At 43.8% G+C, this 20,594-nt stretch overlaps 1 protein-coding gene across 1 annotated transcript in view; it reads left to right on the forward strand.

Moving 5' to 3' along the window:
• LOC115093843 (potassium voltage-gated channel subfamily H member 8-like) overlaps positions 1-20,594 on the forward strand; it is a 783,142-nt gene that overhangs the window by 649,354 nt on the left and 113,194 nt on the right. Inside the window, exon 11 of the mRNA XM_029606179.1 lies at positions 3,850-4,190. Within this exon, the coding sequence (XP_029462039.1) occupies positions 3,850-4,190 (341 nt within the window). The remainder of the gene's footprint in view (positions 1-3,849; positions 4,191-20,594) is intronic.

The raw sequence follows: 20,594 nt of genomic DNA on the forward strand, positions 1-20,594 counted from the left end.
TTTTACTTTCAGAAATTAGCGCCTACCCAAAGGTAAGCGTTAATTTCTCTCGGCACTGGGAAAGTGCACATAAAAGAAGTAATAACTGCTTTTCTGTGCACCCTCCGACTTAATATCATGGCGATATTAAGTCGGAGGTCCCAAAAGTTTAAAAAAAGTTAAAAAAAATAAATAAATTTGAAATCGGCTCGCGGGTTGAAAACCGGATGCTCAATTTTGCCGGCGTCTGGTTTCCGAACCCGTGGCTGTCAGTGGGTTTGAGAACCGACGCCAGCAAAATTGAGCATCGGCTGTCAGCTGCCGCTTCTGTCAAAAAAGAGGCGCTAGGGACGTGCTAGTGTCCCTAGCGCCTCTTTTTACCATGGGCCCTAATTTAAATAAATTAATTTACTGAATCGTGCGCACAGGAGAGTGGCCTGTGCGCGCGCCGGGAGAGCGGGCACTCGCCCACTCTCCCGCAATTTTTACTGTATCGGCCTGTTTGGAATCAGTCTTTGCATGTGCCTTTGAGAGGGAATCTGGGTTTAATACCGGATATGGTGTACCCTGCTAGACATTTCTGGCCACAAGATGATCCAATCATTCATTTATTTATTTATTTATTTATTTGAAACATTTATATACCGGCATTAGTAAGCATACATCATACCGGTTCACATTGTAACTGAAAGGCTGAAATTACAATCAACGGGGAGGGGAAACAGGGAGGAATATACATAGAGCAGAGGGCAAAGAAATTAAAGCAATCAAACAACTGTAACAGGCTATTTACAGGTATATATATATATATACAGGTCTATAAATAAAGGCTTATATATAAAGGCTTAAGCAGGTTACAAACCCAAAAAGTGTGCACATTCCAATTAGCGACGGACAGCATGGGGTTTAAAGCTGCAAATATATGTTTTATTGGCAGATCACAAACTTTATCAATGCAAAATGTTTACGTGTCTTGGATAGAATATACTCTGGTGCTTATCAAAGGTTATTGGTGTTGTATACAAAGGGAAGGTGTTCCAATTCTGGAGGCATTAGTGACCATCTGCAGCCTAGAAACAAAAAAGTGAGATAACAGATAATGATATGGGAACTAGTATCATTAGGTTATACAAAAATACGGAGTGGCTCACAGAAATGCAAATTAAAAACATGGCACAAAATGATTTTCTCCCCTTACAGAGTGTTCAGAGCAGGAGTAGTAGAATTAGCGCATTGCTTGAAATGCCATTGTAAACATGCTTCATAGTTTCATATTCTGCTTCATAGTTTATGGGAGTGTGGCGAGATGCAGCAGTTCTGGAATGGGGTATGGGCAATCCATGACTCATGAGACAGTGAAAAAACCCCCACCCCATTTATGTGTACTGGGTATTTTCTCTTAAGAAGATAATGTGGGGAAAAGAGATGTTTTTCTGGCTACAATGTTGTCTTGTTATAAAAAGATGTATTATACTAAAATGGTTATGCAACGAGGCACCAACGTTGGGATTGTGGAAAGCAGAGATTTTGCATCTTATTTGCTTTGAATATAAATCATTATAGACAAAACCACAATCAGAGTGTAAAAGGTTCTTCCAGATCTGGGGAGACCATCTGATTTTGCTTCCATCAGACATTCAATCAAGTTTTTAACACGGAGAGGCTTTCCATATGGACGATACTCTAGGCCTAGGAAGGGAAGGGTGGAAAATAAAGATTTGGGGGGAGGAGGGTGAAAAGGTGAAAGATTTATAATGTGGAGTGTTTATTGTTTATTGTTTCAATGCTGTATGGCAGTGTTCTGGAAAACTGAGTTATATGTATTGTAAGTAGTGTTATGTCCTGTTCCACAATGCATGGAAAATATAAGGAATATCGGAAAATCAATAGAGATATTGGAAAAAAAATCAAATGTACAAATTGTAAGTGATATTTTACTTCAGAAAACTGTTCTTTGAATATGAAAAATCTATTATTAAAAATGCAGAATTTTTGATGTTGTGAGGGAGGGCGTGACGGGTGGGAGAGGGGTGCAAGGCTGTAAGGTTTTCCAGGGGTGCCTAAAACCCTTGCCTGGGGCATTGCTGTACAGACATTTAACAGAGTCTTCCATCTCATGGTGTCATGTGTTTTCACTTGGGCCATAGGCACCAAATTCCCTGGCTGTGGCTCTGGGTTAATTGCTGCCCTTCAGGATCCCCCGCCCTTCCCTCCCACTCTCTCTCACGATCCCCTCACTCACCATTCATGTGGGGAAAGAGAAGGAAAATGACAGCTTTACATCGCCTTAGGGCACATCCTCCTCCTCTGTTGCCGGGGCCTGAAGGTGAACCACGTGTCTCAAAGTATGGCAGTCAGGCTTCGGCAGCGGAGGAGGAAGGGGAGGATGCGGTGCTGCAAGGCCGCTGTCCTTCTCCTGTTTCCCCACATGGAGAGGTGAGTGAGGGACGATGGAAGGGAAGCAATGTGGCAAGGAATTGTTCAGCAGCAATGCAGACCTGGCACACCAGCAGTAGAGATGCAAGAATAAGGAAGTCACCTGCAGGCACTAAAGTTGCTGAGCTGCTCTGGAATGGCAGGCAATTGGCATAATATATACAGAACGCAGGGAACTGAAAACACAGGAGACCCGGAGGAGATGAGCAGGAGGTAACCAGTCTTCAGGTAACACCACCGCGTAAAAATGGCATGCGCACAGCTGGGACCATACAGCCCGTCTTCAATTTTGTCTTAGCACAGCTGGACTAGATTTCTTAAAAAATTCTAAGCAGTTTCAGAGCCCTAAAATGAACAAAATTACCTAATTGACCACAGCCCACCAGCACAGGTAGCCACAGAGAGAGCTGAGCTAATGCCATATACACTTCAATATTTTTGCAAATCAGAGTGGACAGAGGAGGGAGGGAAAGGGACAGAGATGTGAAAAACTTGGCTGGGAGAGTGAGTGAAGGGATTCTTGGGTTGGGAGGGAGTGAACCAGGGTGAGTGAGAGCAAAGGAGGAAGTACTGGGGTATGAGGGGGACAAAGTGCCTGCCTACGTTGTGCCTACATGGGAGCAGGTGCAAAGCACGCACCATAAAGTACATACAGAGATATGAAAATGTACTCGCCATGGGTATGTTGCCTCCTTTGACTTGTCCCTGTCCCTTTTTTATTTGGGTTCACAGCACGTATAATTTCATCTGCACTGAGGGGAGAGGCAGTAATCTAAATGCGGTTTTACATGGATAAACATGTGTTTAGCTGCTTTAAAAGCTGTAATTATTGCCCTATTAGTTATTTGCTGTGTGCTGTTCTCTTTTTTTGTATTTTGTTACTCTCAGAGTTACTGGTATTTGGGTTTCATTTTAGTTTAGATCGATATTTTTTTAGTTCTTCCCTATTAAAGGAAAAAACCAAGCTATTTTCATGACTGATCTTCCCACAGCTCTCTGCTTTCAGTGGGATAAAGGTCAAAAAGCAGAAGTGTGCCAGCCTGATCCAAATGACCTTGGGACTATCTGATATCGTTACAAGAAAAGAGGAGAGGTGAAGAGCGCTGGTGGCTTTAGCCCTTCTGTTGGGAAATATGCCTAAGGGCTTATGTATCTTGAGTGAGAATTGGGATCTGAGCTCAGGAATTGGTAGCTCCTCGTTCCTTGCTCTAACCACTAGACTACTTCTAACTTCATATTTATTTAATTTCTTATATTGATCACATTTCTTTTTTCCAGGGTCTGAAAGATGGACATGCGCGAGCTTGAAGGCTCATGCACTTCAGCAACTTTTTAAAAATTATTCCTTCATTTGTTCAAATAAAAGAAATCACAACAGCAAAGAAACATTTATATTTCAGCAAAACATTTCTAGCCAGTTTTCTTCTCTTTTAGCTCGAACATGAAAGCAATGGTGGCCTGATCCAGAAGCTGCCATCCATCTTGGAAGATGATGAGTTGGAGGATGATGAACGTTGCCCGCTATCTGCAAGCACCAGGAGCATTAACGTTTTGGAGACCTCACTAAAGTTACCCAAGGCTTTCAGCTCCCCCTTGCTTTCGCCGCTAACCTCCCGAGCTTTTAAGACACCAACCAAGAGAGTGGGCAGCTTTGGCGATCTGCTTAGTGGCAACGATGACAACAAAAGCAAGCACAAATCCGGAGAGGAAGGAAGGCCCTGCAAGCTCCAGCTCCCTGTTCTCAGCATCGGTGCACCTCCCATGCTGAGCCCCAGGTAAGTGCTTTGCTTTGAGGGGGTCAACTTGGAGCTTTACATCAAAGTACTTAAAACTGTGGAAGCATGATCGCGTGGGCATAGAAAATGAAACGCTGCGATTCTAGTTTGCTGATACAATTAAATAGGTTACGGGCCCTTGTTTTCTGCAGAATTTCCCATTTGCCCAGAATTGTGGAATATTGCCCATGAACATGGCTGCCAGTCATCAATGCTGCTGCTTCAGCCTCCTTGCTGATTCCCTCCCGCTGATGCATTGTTGGGCCTTTCAGTTGCCTCTTCCCATCTCTGCTAGCTCACCACCAATGCTTCTGTCTTGCCCCTGCTGTCGCCTGCTTGCTGCTGCACTGACAATCCGCTTGCAATAGCTTCCCACCCTCCTGCTGTGCCGGGACATCGCGCCTCCCTTCCACATTAAGATGGCTCACGGTAAACAAACGTAGGCGATGCTGGCAGCCAGAAAGAGGCAGTAGCAGGTGGGGGGGGGGGGATGTCTTTGGGTGTAGGTTCTGCTGGAAAATTGGGAGAAGGAAGGCTAGAATGGAGAGGAGGGGAGGTGTGCGACTGAAGGGAAGGAGAGGGCAAGGGTGAGAGCTTAGGAAAGAAGAAAATGAGACTAAAGAGGCATAAAGGAATGAGGCTGGAGGTAAGGGGAGAAGATCTGTGAGAGACTCGAGTGGAGGTGAGGGAGAAAAGCATAAGGAGGGGGGAGCTGGAGAGAAGGAGAGTGTGGAAGACAGGGATAAGAAAGAAGAAACAGAAAAGAACAGAAAAAAAGAATAAGTAAAAAGAGAGGGAGACAGAAATGAACTGCAGAAGGGGAGTAAGAAAAAAATGAAATTATCCAGACACATACAGCAAAGATTGGAAACATTTAATTGTTTAAAGGAAAATATTTCTAGGCATATTAAAGTAATTAAAATGGCATGTAAATTTATACAACTATGCTGCAGAATCTTGAAAACTGAGTCACATACTTTTTGTAAGCCTTGCCACCATATTTACCCATGAACCAGCTGAAATAAAACAGGTGTGGCCCGGTAGCTCCCAATCATTCTAAGTGACTTAGTCGGATAAGACTTAACCAGCTAACTTACATGGGATATTCAGCGGCATGGATAGACTGCTGAATATACCTGAATAAATTCTTAGATAGCCAGATATGTTTTATGTGGCTGTTGAGCATGTCTAATTTATACGGTTAGCTTAACTGGATAAATCCGAATATCGACACTTATCTGGCTAAGGGCTGGATTTACTAATGCCGCAAGGCATAGTGAATCCCGCGGTAACGGGGGCGGGGGTGCGAAATGGAGGGGCGATCTTGCAATAGCCGGCAGCGATCTCACCTCCACGGTGCGATTGCTGCCGGCTTCGCGCCAAATCACTACACCATAAAAGGTGTAGTGATTTGGCGCGAAACTGGGAGCGACAACTAAACGTACCATTCGCTGTCGGCGAAGTCTTCGTGGCGTCAGCCCCAAAGCCACCCCGACTCCTCCTCTTCCGGGGCTGATGCCGCCCCAACTCCGCCCCCATCCGCTTGGTAAATGACCCCCTAAGTTAACCAGATAAGTAGCTCCTCCCCATTCCACCCACATCTGGATAAGTACTTACCTAGCTAAGTAGTGGCTGCTGAACGGGACTAGATATTCAGCCGCCACCACTTAGCTGGATAATTCCCTACTTATCCAGCTAAATAGCACTGAATATCAGCCTCAGTATTTTTTCCCAAACAGTTACTTTCAAAAGATAGGTTATCTTATCCCCAGAAGTATAGCACCATTCCCTTCCTCCCGCGTCCAATGGAATACTGTAATGGAAGACTAGATGGAGTCCCAAAACAGAAGGCTCAAACCCCCCCATGAGGCAATATTTCACCAGGCAACCCTTGGGAAATATTCCATCTGTCTCCTTGGCTTCAGTATAATTTCCAGCCATTGAGTTTGCACTGAATTAACCAAATGCCTCATTGTTGACTTAGCTCAGCTCTGTCTCAGTTTCACCAGGCAACTACAGGGAAATGTTCCTTATCCCTGCCCTGCCTAGAGGTGAACTTCTCATCACTCTAGAGGTCCCCAGTATTCCCTGTATGGCACATAGCAATAAATCCCACTGAAGCAAGGGTGCATAGGACTATAAACTGTCCATCTCTGTTTCAGAGTGGAACTGTTACTAACTTTTAGTAAGTGACCACATAGAAGTCTACTTAGGGGACGTGAGTATGCCCACTGTAACCTGAAGTTCTGCCCTGTTACCTAAGATACGCGATCATTTCTGTCACTCAACAACTGTTATGTAACAGCAAGCTTTATCCAATATCTGATGTTCTATTGCAAATGACCCAAAGATATTAAAGCAAGCTCTCCAAAGGAAAGACTGCAGTAGAATTAGATTTCCTTTCAGATATTAATTTACTTCGTCGCAGTATATCAGCTTGCTTCAATCCCACAGATTCAAAACCAGCCTGGCTGACCTTATTTTGAACCTGCTTTTCATTAGTTGAAATTCACACATCTAACTCACCTTGGTTGATAGAGAACTTGAAACTAAATTAACGCTTAGATTCAGCGTTTGGTTTCCAGAAAATGTAAGACATAAAAAGAGTGAAAAGCTTCCAAGTCATTTTGCTTGCTTCTTTGAAAAAACACATTTTTTATACTTAGGGGTCAATTTTCAAAACAGTTTACGCGCATAAATCACTTTCTGAAAAAAATGTATGTATGTAACTCCATTACACATGTACTTTTACTCAAATTTCAGGGGTGGCATTGGGACAGGGAAAGGATTTATGCACAGGCTTTCAATTTCCCAAAGCGTGCATTAAGATTTTGCATCTGCTTGGGAGCAGGTGTAACCTCGTATGCGTATAGCAGTGCATGCACTGGGGATACCCGTGAATTTTCAAAGCAGACTTATGTGCAGATACTTGTCTGAAAAAGGAAGTGGGAGGGTTAGGTCAGGGAATGGAAAATGCATTCGAGAACTTTATTTTGAAATCTCCTGGCATTCTTTGTACCTGTTTTTACTTGCATTTTTACCTCTGCTGGCCCAAATTTTTAAAAAGAAACGCTGTGGTGAGTTTCCCTTTGAAGATTTGCTTGCACCCGCAGGCTGTCAATTTCATTGAGTATTTTTTTTAATTACCCCCTCAATTTCATGAAATTTCTTTAAAGGAAAAAAAAATTGATTGAAAAAATCATGCAAGTAAAACTTGTGCTGTGCAACATTTTATTTGATACTTCATTTCGTACTTTCAGATATTTGTCTTTTGGAACTATTTGTAGAAGTGTTTTGGTTGCACTGTTTTTGTCTGTGGATTTTTTTCCCCCATCTCAAAGTTGCAGGAAATTAAATTCTTGGGCAAGAGATGCACAATTTAAGTTATGCCACCACACTCACTTTCTGAGTTTTTTCCGTTGTCTGTCTCCTACTTTTGCCTGTAATGTAAATCTGATCCTTGGTATTCTGGACAGCATTTCACTTCCTTTTATTAATAATGTTGAGGCCAGCTTGGTGGCTCTGTGTCAGCGTCGCACCCTGCCACGCAGCGGGACCTGGGCTTGATTTTCAGCTCAGGTCTTCCACTCACTCCCTGCGCTGGCCAGAGCTGGGGATGTTACAGAGGCTGTATTCACAAGCCCTCGGGGAGAGAGCGTCCCAGTCACTCAGCCAGAGCAACAGATTGAGGACCCATGGATGCCACCCCCCCCCCTACCAGTCAAGGACTGCCACGGCGATGACTGAACTAAATGAGATAGGAGGAAACAGGAGAAAATCCTCACATAGTTTCACATGAAGGCTAATGGTGCCAGACCCCAGCCGCAGTTCTGACTCAGCTGAAAGCCCAACGTAGTAGGAGTCATTTACCAGGCTAAAAAATAATAAGTTAGAGAGGTATACATTTTTGTTTTCTTTAGCTCATTAGTAGCTCAAGACAAGTTACATTACAGGTATTTTCCTAATCCCAGAGGCCTTATAATCTAAGCTTGTACCTGAGGCAATAATGACTTACCCAAGGTCATTAGGAGCATCAGCAGGATGTGAACCCTGACTTCCAAAGTTCTCAGCTCACTACTCTAATCACTCGGCTACTCCTCCACTCTGCATCCATGTACACCAGCAAGTCTAATGGAAATATTTAATTAAAAATCTTATCCTAGGCAATGTTTAGGTCCATACTCCAATAACGGTTTAGAGCCTGGACCACAACATTAGCTAGGATGTGATTTTTTTCAAATTATTATTCTTGGTGTGTACAGCTGTTTTCCCTTGTACCTGGCATGCCACAACAAGCTCTGTCAGGCTGTTTGGGACACCTGTAATTATGTGCCACTTTCATATACACAGAAAACCGACCAAGATGGTGTAAAATGCTCATTCTTAAAGCAAACACCAGTCATAAATGCTCATTTGTTTTCATTTACCTTGAAATCTTGGTTCACAGTTTCCCAGCAGCATAGAATTTTTAGAATACTTGGTGTTGCAGAAATCAAAGGTGTATTTACATTTTACAGTCAACCCAGCTCCTATTAATTCTCTCAGTGCTGAAGTTGCAGAATTTTGCACCCTGTCCTAAAACAGCGGGAAATGTGTCTCCCACCCCTTTCACAAAATGGATGTCAGTGCTGTTCTGCCACCAGTGCCACCTCTGGCAATTCAGTCTTACAATCCTCTCAATGATGAACCTTGCGCCTCCATACTAGGTGTATCCCCTAGCTACAGCCCTGGTTTCCCAAACTATCATTGGACACTAAAAGATGCTTTGTGCATCCTTTCTGCAAATCTATCAAGGAAGTATGGTGTTATCTTGTTTTCTGAGGCATGGCCAGCCAGCTTCTCCGTGCCCCTCCCCCCCCCCCCCCACACACACACATCTCCTTGTCTTTTACCATTCTCTGAAGGAGAAATGCCTCTTAGGACTTTTCATCTGTTCTTTATTGTCGTGTCACTGAAATTTTTATTATCCGTGTCCAGGAAAGTTTATAGTAGCAAGAGGCCTCTGAAATAGCAGCTCTGAAAACAGAATAGAACCAAGCACCGTAATGGGAATACTGTGTGTATCTACTGTGGATGTGTTTTATACCATCCAGAGATACAGATTGGCTACAGATCACCCCAGGCTGGACCAGTCCTGCTTTACTCAATTGAACCTGTGACCTTGTACTTCCAATTTCTGTAAGAAAAGCATGGTTAATAGTCCAGAGGTGCAGTGCAGCAGAACCAGGCTAGATGACATGGAGCGATCGGAAAACCCTAATGTAATTAACTCCTAATGGCATTAAAGCAGTTCCTGAATCCAGCCGACTCATACAATCAATTACTGTGCCATGTGTCGAAATGTATTCCCAAAGGTGTTCAGAGCTTTTTGCTCATCTGAGAAATAAAATACATTTAGAAGCTAATGTCTCCTAACTGTGGGGACCCAGATCACACTTGGTCACTGCTGAGACCTATTGGAAAACTTCTGATAGCTCAGGGGATCTCTGACCGGCCACAGAAGCACCAGCAACAAAGCAGTCCTTGAAGCAGGTACTAGACCACAAATTGCATTGAAAGTGACTGTTGATCATAGACTTATTTTTAAGCAATCTGGGCTTCAAGGGTTTAGCAGATCTGATGACAACACCATGACCAACCCTGATCATGCAGGTGTGCTATCTGAAGGGTGGCTCGCCACTAAAAGACACACATCATTCCTGTCCATTGATGCCAGTGGCATCGTCCCCATCAATATGAGGACTACCTTATTGCAGGTATGGAGATTACAAAGTGATTAGTGAGTCACTTGTTTGATACTTGTGGAAACAGGTTGTTCTTTCACAATAAATTATTGATTTTGGCAGTAACACAGCAGGATGATGCCTGCTGGGGCTTTGCTATTATTATTTTAAAAAGTATTCTATTTTTGGTGCACACCTCTCTGTATCCTTCTTAGTGACCTTTGGCCTAGCTCAGCCTCTTCTGCCTGAGCACGCACCTGAATTCTGTTCCTTTAAGTCATCATTGGTGTGTTCTTTCTCTTGGAATAAAATTGCAGGACATGGGGGTTAGCCTGATGGTTATGCTGTTATCGTGCACGCCCATGCAGTAACAGAGTGAGGCTAACAGCTTGCAGTTAGCATAACAACTCTTTATTCTACTTGTGCTGCACTAGAGCTGGCCAGATTCAGGTACTGATTCTTCCATTTCCTTTCAGTCCTTGTGACATAAAAATGAATACACACACCAGTGCTACAGCACTCCCTCCAAGAGAATCATAGCGCATCCAAGGTCAGGAAAATCCGAAAATGAACGAGTAGCGGATAATATTCTGGACAGCCAAACAACACAGCTGGTTGGGTTCCTAACTCAAGCGACTGTGTTTTAGGCTGATCAGGGTTGGGATTGCTGTGAGGTGGCGCTCGGACCTCTGGCTCAGTTTGAAGCAGCTGTTGAAGAAGATGCAGCCTACTGTCTCACTATCCTGGAGGCTTCTGCAGCGCTTAGCTTAGAACGTAGCATGAAGTGACACAGGATAATCCTGTACTTTTCATACAGCTGCCCACAGATTGGCCACAGCCACCTGGGGCTTGTCCACAGATTCACGCGGAAGTGTGCATTTTATTAATGTCCTACGCTGTTATGGATGGGAGCAGTAGAAAAGATGCAGTAGAGAAGATATTAAAAGGAAAGAATATAGATAAATAGGAATAAAAGCAACAAGATCAAGCATCATCTGCCCTGGCAATTCAATATTGTACAGCGTATTAAGCAACAAGCAGCGAAATGTTTATAAGCTGGTTATATGGTGAAAGTTAGAACTTGTATGTTATAACACTCACGTGCGTATAAAGTGAGATCACTGAATGTTGTACTAAAAGGGGGGGGTGAGATTTATAACTGTGAACTAATTGCCTTACTATCAGGCTGATACAGTAAAGCGAGCTCAGCTGAGCGCATCCACAACCCCTTATACCATAAGGGGTTTAGTGTGTCCAAATCACACGTCCACCCTCCCCCCAAAATGAATAATGCTCATGACATGCAAAGGCATGTTGATCAGGCTATTATCTATTCGCCCCAAATACAAAAAAATGTGTGCCCGATCCGCACATTTGTACGCTCAGAAATTAATGCCAGCCCACGGAGATATTAAGTTGGAGGAACCAAAAGGTTAAAAAAAATTTTAAAAGGTTATAAAAAAAAAAATATGCCGGCAGTCAGGTTAGGAAAAGGGACGCTCAAATAACAGGCGTCCATTTCCCTAACCCAAGGCTGTGCACAGGTTAGGAAATTAGACTCTTGTAAAATCGAGCGTCCGTTTTCCTAACCCGCTGACAGCTACTTCTCCTGGGGTGCCAAGGACGCGCTAGGGGCGCCCAATCGTCCCTAGCGCCTTCTTTCCGCGAGACCCCCTCATTGAAATATTGTATCGCGCGCCCAGGAGAGGTGGCGTCAGGAAAGTGAGAGCTCACTGAGCACCCGTTTTCCACGCGACTTTACTGTATCGGCCTGTTTATGACAAAGTTAACCACAGGGCAGTTAAGCCCTTGCTAGAACAATTGACAAATCCCACTAGGAGGTTCTTCTGTAAAACAATCCAGTTTCGGAGAATAATGTGCAAGTTCTGTTTAGTTAAGTCTAAGTTCAGAAAGCAAAGCAGCTGGCAATCCCCGACCAGCACCCCCTCCCCTCTTACTGTCTATTTTCTCTTCCTTTATGCTCTATAATCTCTTCTTCCCCCCCCCCCCATTTCATTTTACTGCAAATAGGAGCCAATGCAACTTTAAAGGGGGGTAGTGAAATAAATGAGAGAAGGCCGTAGAGGAAGAATATCATCATAAAGCAGCCATCCGATGCACTTACTCAGATAGGCCTGACTGTTGTGACCTGCATTTGTCAGAGGGGGAAAAAAAAGTGCGTGGATCTGTTTTGCCTCTGTTTCAAGAATTTACTGACGGTCTGGGAAGCAAGGGTCAGCTTGCGCCAGCAAGCTCAGCTGTGGCAGGCGGCAGGCATATCAGAGGTTTGCTGCGTATGAGGACACTGAGATTTGTGTTTATCAGAGCAGCGAGAGGCTTGCAGAACTCGTCATCTCTGCCGTGACACGCCCTGCCGCCAGCTGCCACGTCCGGCTTCCACCGACCTTGATGTGACTCCTCCAGAAGCTCCTCCTGGCGTTTTTATAGTTTTGAGGGCCAACAACCCGGTAAAAGCCTCGAGAGCATCTTCTTCACCTCTCAAGTTCACGCTGAAAATATTTGGGTGACGGGCCAAGCAGGCACACTCATCCACTTCATAGCAAGTGGCACCTCTTTTTCGCAGGGTGCAGTTCATGCATGTACACTTCGGTACATTTTTTTTTAGCTCATAAAGTATGCATTTGGCCCAATTTCTGCCCCCCACTCCACCCCAAACCCCTCAAGAATGCTTTTGCTTAGTTTGCATAAAAGTACGGGTGATGCCAGGTTATGCGCGTAGTTTACTCACATTCAGCCCTGTGCTATTTCAGCGTAGCCGTCGACGTGCATAAAACAGGGTTTTGTGCACATACAGTAAATTGCTTTAAAAATTGCCCCCTCTGGGCATACTTTAAGCTCTTTGCCACCTGTTGGAATTTATGTTGCTTATCCAACTTTGATTATGATACTTTGCATGACAATAAGCAGAGTTTCCTGATCTCAGGAATGACATACCGAAAGAAACAAAAACACAACTCTGTGGTTCTTTTACCTCCGCTTCAAAAACCACTGCAGTCGGAAATTACTAACTCCAGAAATACAGACCAAACGCAAACAAAACTACTGGACAAGTGGCCAGAGGCATTTGCTTCTAACATTGTGCATAACAGTTTCTGGAGCCATCAGAAACGGTATGAAAGTCTTGTCATTTTTCAGTTTATGTTTACTTGCTTGACAGACATCTGCAGCAAACTGCACTAAAATACTTAATGTGGAGCTGTTGTGTATAGTAACCTTTGCTGAACAGCCTGCTTAAAATATTCAGTTACAAAGAAAGTCTGCTCTGGTACACACCTGTCACATTGGGCTTTCAAGGTTATGTTTTCTATTGCCATCATGCTCACTTACACATGCACAAACAGAATGGCAAACTCCCTCACCTGTCTGCAGGACCATAGGAAGCTTCTGCCTAAATGCGTGCTGTTACAAATATTATTTGGCTTTATAATATTTTCTCCTGTCTGTAGTAATGGGCTAAAATATCACCGTATTTGAGACTTTACCATTTTTGGCCAATGTGAGCTGGTTATATAGTAACACGGTCTCAGATTGTGGTCTGATCCATCCCACCCATGAGAAAAATCTTTGGATTAAGGGTGAAGGGTTAGTATCACAAGCCTGGGCTCTGATCTTTTGGCTCATCTGCACCTGTTTCCTCTCCTCCTCGATCACTCGAGAATGATTGCCCAGAGGTTTCAGGTCCCTTTTGGTGGCAAAGAGCTGAAAAGGAAATCCCTGTGCTGGAACCCAGCCACAGTCACCCGCACCGTTCCCTGTAGGGCACACAGGGTTCCGCCAATGGCCATGGACGCCGCACCTTGAACCGGAGCCAGTGAGCTATGCCCACCCACTGCTCCTCCCCATCGGTGCTGGCCCTAGGAGTGCATCCAAAACTCACAGCCGGCAGCTCCTGTCTTTAACCTCTTGCCTGGGCTGGCAGGGGAAGCAGGCAGGGACAGATATGGTAGTGGGGGGAGGGGGAGAGAGGCAGGAGACAGATGCTGGGGACAGAGGATGAGAGGCAAGGCAGTCACAGAATGGTTTTTCCTTCCAGTAACTGGCAGAGAGCTGAGAGTTAGGAGGTGGTGCCAGTAACCCAAGGGAAGAGGGAGAGGGCAGCAAAGGGAGCCTGCTCCAGAGCACTGTGGGGGCTGCCAGGGAAGAGCACAACGAGGCAGGAGGACTGAGGAGCAGTGGAGACCGGCTCCCTACTCCCTTCCCGAGCACCCCAAAGAGACCAGAGTCCCCTCTGCCAGGAAATCAGCCTTAAAACCGTGGGAGGGAGCAGGGAAGAGGATAATAAGGAAGGGGGGTTAGCGGCTATCATCACCACTGCAAAAATTATTTGCCCTACAATAGGGCAGACCTGCACATGCCATGGAAAAAATAGCAGGAACATTGGTCAGCCATGCACTAGCAGTGACCTTCCCTCTCCCTCGGGCCTCCAGCACACACCTCTTCTACTAGTCAGCTAGCAAATACTAATTGTAACCAAGTCAAGCAGAAATGTCTTTTTTTTTTTAATTTGGTCAGCACGTTGCTTCAAATGCTTTTGTAATAAATCCTAAGTGTTCTGTGTTTGTCACATTCACGGCAAGCTTAGTCTTGTCCTCCATGTTCTGGAGGTCAGGCTGTTGATTTCTGGTGGGAATGAAGCCCTTTAACACAATCGTCAATGCTCCACAAGGCAGCAGTCTAATGAGCCTGTGAAGATTTTGGCTGCAGTTAGATCATGCTGCCCATTGAGGATCAGCACTTTATCCCTTAAACACAAAGTACAGAAAAATCGTGTGGTAGATTAGTAGCAGTCTTGCTGCCAGCTACCCTGTGGCGCTGCGTTTGGAAAAAAAACAAAACCCATCTCTGCTCTGTAATGAAAATCAGTAAATGCTATTATTTACTTGGAGGAACTCTCAAACCACTACTGGTTTTTTGTTTTGTTTTGTGTAGCAGGGCTTAGAGGACTGCATTGGTGATCTATAAAATTAGATTTTTCTTAACATCAGTACAAATATCCACATTTTGTCTTGTGAGGAAAGGACTGGTCTTTGGCAAATGTAGCCCATCAGAATTCAAATCATGTTCACTTACTTGCACTGCCTATAGACAGACAGGAGTGGTTCTTCACCCTAAAACACACAGCTCCATTCTGCTCTCATATCCCTGCCTTCTCCCTCCCCTGAGGCAGTGTTGTATATTCCAGTCTTATTGGTTGTGCTAAGTAATTGCTGTGCAAGGGCAGCATACACATGGCTGTCAAGACAGTGACAAGAAGAATGAATAAGAAAGTGAAGTGAAAGGAAATGAAATGGCTGAAACACGGACCACCTAGAGAGTCCCAAGGTCTGACTTGAGGTGCATTTTTAATATTAAAATTCTATCCTGTAAATTCCCTAAGCCCTCCCACTGAACTTATTGATCTTGGAGAACAAAGTGCGACAGGCACAAATCTATTGTTTTATTAAGACTCTGACAGTGTCTCTTGAAGTAAAAATTAAAATCAAATGTACGCAGTGGCTTAGCTTCTTTAGGGTATACCTATGGCAGAACATTTTTTTATGCAACAGGCTCTATCCATGTCAATCTCTCTCACCCCTCTGTTAAAGCTACTGCACTAAACAATGAACCAAACTCAGGGCCGGTGCTTCCATGAGGCAAACTAGGTGGTCACCTAGGGCGTCAAAGCTTTTGGGGTGACAAAATCCTGCTATCACGAGGCCAGAGAGCTGCTGTACCGCAGCTAAAAAAAAAAAAAAGGGAACACTGTTCTGGAGCCACTGCCATGGGTAGGAGAGAGAGAGAGCACTGTGCTAGATTTATGATTGAAGGTTCGCCTACGGTGCAGAATATTCTTGCACTAGCCCTGACCAAACCAGATACAGTGTTTTTGGTACAAACTAAGGGCCTGATTTTACTGAGCTTTTTGTCCAATAGAAACAAATTGGGGGAAAAGTAAATCGGGGCCTGTGTTTTCTGACTGACCGAAGTGCCTGCTGTATAAGGTTAAGGTGTGTCCATGTCCTTAGCATCACATCAAGGAGTACTAAAGACCCACCAGAGATTCCAGATCAAATATCTCAACAAGAATTGTCTGCGATGGCTGCGTAGTTACTTTATTTCACGCAGAACAAACAGCTGGGTATAGTACAGGATGTTCCTAAATCATTTGAAGAAATGATGCCTGCAGTTATTGTTTTAATTTCCTAATTCCCAAGGGGGAAAACTGTAACGCACAAGGAGTATTCTTGATCACCCCTGTTTTATCAGTGTGACAGAAATAGAACACCACCTCGAAACACTTGTTCTTCAAAAAAAAAAAAAATATATATATAGTTTACAAGAACAGCACTATCCTCCTCATAGAGTGCTGCTTCCTCCTTCCGTTGGAGAGAGGTAGGGCACTGTTGCCCCTTGAATGGTTCTCTCGATTGTCGACTTATCAGATGATAATACCTGCTTTATTGGTATTATTGTTTAATTGCAGTCATTTTTGGTATTAACAGCCCTTTATAGCACAAAGAGAGCCCACTTTTCCAAACCGTGTGTGAGGCAACACAAGTATGTGTAAGTGGGTCCGCAGAGATGCTATGGCATATTGCAAAACCTGCATGGGTTTAAAATGTGTACTTCTATCCCCAAAATTACACATCCATGTATATGCTTAAAAGTTCAATGTATACCTTTGCTTTCATGTACTCACATACTTTCGCGTGGATCTAGTTTTCACTTCCACTAGGGCAGGCAGATTGGCAACTTCCAGTTGGCAGCCTAACTTTAGTGCACATCTGAGGCAGAACTTGTTTTATGCAGCAGACTTTATCCATGTCAGGCTCTCTCACCCCTCTAGTAAAGTTACTTTTGGCTCCCTACACTAAACAAGGAACCAAACCAAGTACAGTATTTTTGGTACAAACTAAGGGCCTGATTTACTAAGCTTTTTTTCCCCAACAGATACAAAATGGGAAGAGAGTACATCATGGCCTGCGTTTGCTAGGTGATTAGTAGAAGAAATGTGTAAGGAGACACATCCTCTTTGCCAGCCAGCATGAGGGTGAGCTCTTTCCCACCTGTGGGGTCAGGAGAAACCTCTGCCCAATATATGCTGCCTGGAAGTCACTGCAGAGGGGCTGTAATCGGGAAGCAGAAATATAGAAACCTAGAAAAAGACTGTATGGCCCATCCAGTTTGCCCATCCGTCCAATTAATTTAACATTATAATTCTCGTCACATCCGGAGAGATCCCATGCAGAAGCTACTCTTTAGGCCAGGAAAATGTGGGTATAGCTAAGTGGGCAGCTTGAAGGCTCTTCCACTCAAGTTGCTGTAGGACACAGAAAGGAAAGAAAAAGGTCACCTGGGTTAAGGAGCTTCTTTCATAACTATTTTTGTTGGATTTTTAATGTGCTTAACCTTTCATGTTACAAAGATGCCTCTCGTTGCCCGTCTTCTTATATCTGTCTTTTTTGCAAAGGTTTTTTTTTTCCTTGTCCCTTTTCTCGTTTCTTTGTTTCTTTCCCTGGACTACATTTATCAAAGATGAGTGCTAACTCAAAGCAAGTTCAAACATCATCCCTCAAGCACTATCAATCATCCAATAACAATACTGCAAGAATAATAATTCTTCATCCATTTTCAACTACATAAGTAGATGAGCTAAGCAGAGAGAGGATTATAGATAGCAAAGGTAGAGTTGCATTGGTAAAACAGACTCCAAGCCCTAGCTGCTATTTTGATCCTATTTCATTCTTGTTTACTGTCGCTCTATAAAATGTCAAAAACTGTGCAGTATTAACCAGCCAAATGGTTTAGACATCACTGGCACAGACTACTGCAGCAGTCACATTTGCCTTTACAAGTGCACATTTCTCTTAGGGTCTAAGGTGTTACGTTGCTTGTACTATGATACCAGATTGCAGCAGTCTTGGTATCCGACTTCCTTGAAGCTGGTGCTTAAAAGGAGAGGTTACTACTATGAGCTGGCCTGGTTTTATTCTCTTAAGACCATGGTCCATCAGCTTCTCTTTCCCAGGGTTATCTCATGTGGCTGTACCTGCCAGCTACGGTTTATGCTTTACTTTGGCTAAAAAGTTGAAGCAGTTAAGATGAGATATTGAATTTGTGACAATGACAGGGAAATAAACCTTCTCCCTCCTCTGTTAAATACTCTCTGTACAAAGTTTAGATTACTTAGCTCAGTTTCTTAGGAGGGTGATCCAGCCATGTGCTCCTGGGCTGGATAGGAAGTCTCTCAGCTCCTGGCTCCTCTGTCCCTTATTGGGATTTTACATGTAACTTGACTATGAAGCAAGAACAGCTGTCTGTCTCTCTACTTCCTCAGAGTGCAGACTTCTGTCTCTCCCTCTTGATAATTAGCTATTCAGGAGAAGTACTGATTGCAGGGCTGCCAGATGAACTCCTTTCTTATTGACTCCTGGCTTCAACTCCTGGCCCCATCCCACACAACAGATAGAGAAAGCCAATTTGCACCTTTTCTTCCTTAAATGGTCTCCCAGCATTCCTTTGGCTTCCTCCTCCTCTATGTATTATTGTTCTCTGGGCAGGATAAACAGTACAGTTCTTTTCCCAATTTGTTAACACTGTGAGTGCTGGATCCTGGTTTTTGCAGAACATTTGTCATTCACAGGGGGTTTTGACATATTTTTAGATTTATTCACCTTGGCTGCAGCAGTTTGCAGTCTAACCCCTTTTTGACAGGTCCAAAATACATCACTCATATCCAGATGCAGCTCGGTCCACATTGTAAGGCTTCAACACATGATAAACTCATGTAAGCAGGAAACTGATTTATAGTAGCTTGCTACTCTTTTGTTTTTGCTTTCTTGTCCTTGTGTCCTGAATGGATTGTAAGCTCTCTGGAGTAAGAAGTAGCTCTTATGTGTTTCTATACAGTGCTGCATACATCTGGGAGTGCTACACAAATAACTTATAATAGTAGTAGTAGTGGTAGTAGTATGTGCAGTAGAATATGAGCAAATGAGCAATGAACGAGAGAGTGAACAATACGGAGAGAGAGAGAGGGTGAACAATGGGGGCTGACAGACTGAGAAAGGGATAAGGAAGAAGAAGAGGCAGAGTAACCAATCAAGCGAGAGAGTGAACAGTGCGGGGAAAAAGAGAGAAGGTTAGTCAGATAAGTTATCAGGTATATTCAGCAGGATGTATGTCCCACTGAGTATCCTTGTATAAAGTTATTCAGGTATACCAACCTGGATAACTCTAAAACCCAATCAGCTATGTTTGAATATTGCCAGTTAGGTTTCAAAGCAATCTGGGGCCATGTATCCAGATAACTTTAAGCTTAACTGGTTATATTCAAAAATATAAGATGCAACCACCACTCCAGTGCCACAAAAATGGGACCTGCTAGACCAACCTCCACTAACCGCAAGCCCCTCCAAACACTGCCGTAAAGGGGTACAGAGCCAATTGCTGCCCCTCTCCCCCTCCCCCCAGTGGTTCAAAAAAAATGTTTACCTCCATTCCCCAACCCACCCCACACCCTCCCAAATCCCTTAGCACTGCTGGACTTGTGATACTCCAAAGTTAGCCAAATAAAGAATTCAGCCAAATCCAGATGTGAAGTGGAGGAGGTTTCAAGTCATCTTTGGGGTGGGGGTGGGGCAGAGGATCAAGCTGCGAGGCCCCTACGGGAGCTGTTCCTTTATTTTAACTAATTGACCAGCGATATTCTTTGACTGTCACCGCCTAAGTTAAAATTATCTGGTGGGTTTCAAAGTTATCTGGGTAGGTGTACCCAGATACATTTATTTGGAGTTATATAGCAGGACATTTAACCTGCTGTATAACTGTGTTAACTGATCTAGCTAACTTTAGTTGAATAAGTTAGCTATTGGAAGCATTTTTGAATATTGACCTCACTTTTACTGTCCATGCTTTTGAAGACCTTACAAGCCATGTATGAGCAAAGGAAAGTTAGGTGTCCTTCTCTAGGATCAGTGGTATTGAAATTGGTCCTTGGGTCCCCCTAACTACTATCTCCAGATATTGGAGTTAGCTGAATAGGTTATTCAGCTATCTTATCTCCACCCTCGAATGCCCTCAAAATGCCTTTACATTATCTCTACATTTTAGCCAGATAATAACTTGGCCAGCTAAAATTTAGATAGATAAGTGCGGGGGATATTCAGAAGTAGGCATTTATCTAGATAACTAAAACATTATCCAGATAAATGCTTTTGAATATCTGACTCAATGTAATTAGTCATCTACAGCATCATGTACACTGATGGCAATCAAGCATAGTAACATAGAATTGTTGGCAGAAAAAGATCAAATGGTCCATCCAGTCTGTCCAGCAAGCTTCCCATGGCAGTATGTGCTGCTCCATGCAGATTACCCCCAAGTGTCCACCAAGGATAGTAACTGCTGCTCCATGCAGATTACCCCCAAGTGTCCACCAAGGGCAGTAACTGCTGCTCCATGCAGATTACCCCCAAGTGTCCACCAAGGGTAGTAACTGCCACTCTGTGCAAGTTACCCCTATGCCTTTTTTTTAAGGATAGTAATACTTACTACTTACAAGCAAAACAAAGCAACTGTCAAACCCATAATAAAATTACAACAACATTTTTGCATGGCGGGCAGCCTTCCTGATAATTCAGACAATGCTGCTTCAACATTCTTTGCTTTTGGACTTGGC

The sequence above is a fragment of the Rhinatrema bivittatum genome, chromosome 6, assembly GCF_901001135.1.
Source record: "Rhinatrema bivittatum chromosome 6, aRhiBiv1.1, whole genome shotgun sequence".
Taxonomy (NCBI): domain Eukaryota; kingdom Metazoa; phylum Chordata; class Amphibia; order Gymnophiona; family Rhinatrematidae; genus Rhinatrema; species Rhinatrema bivittatum.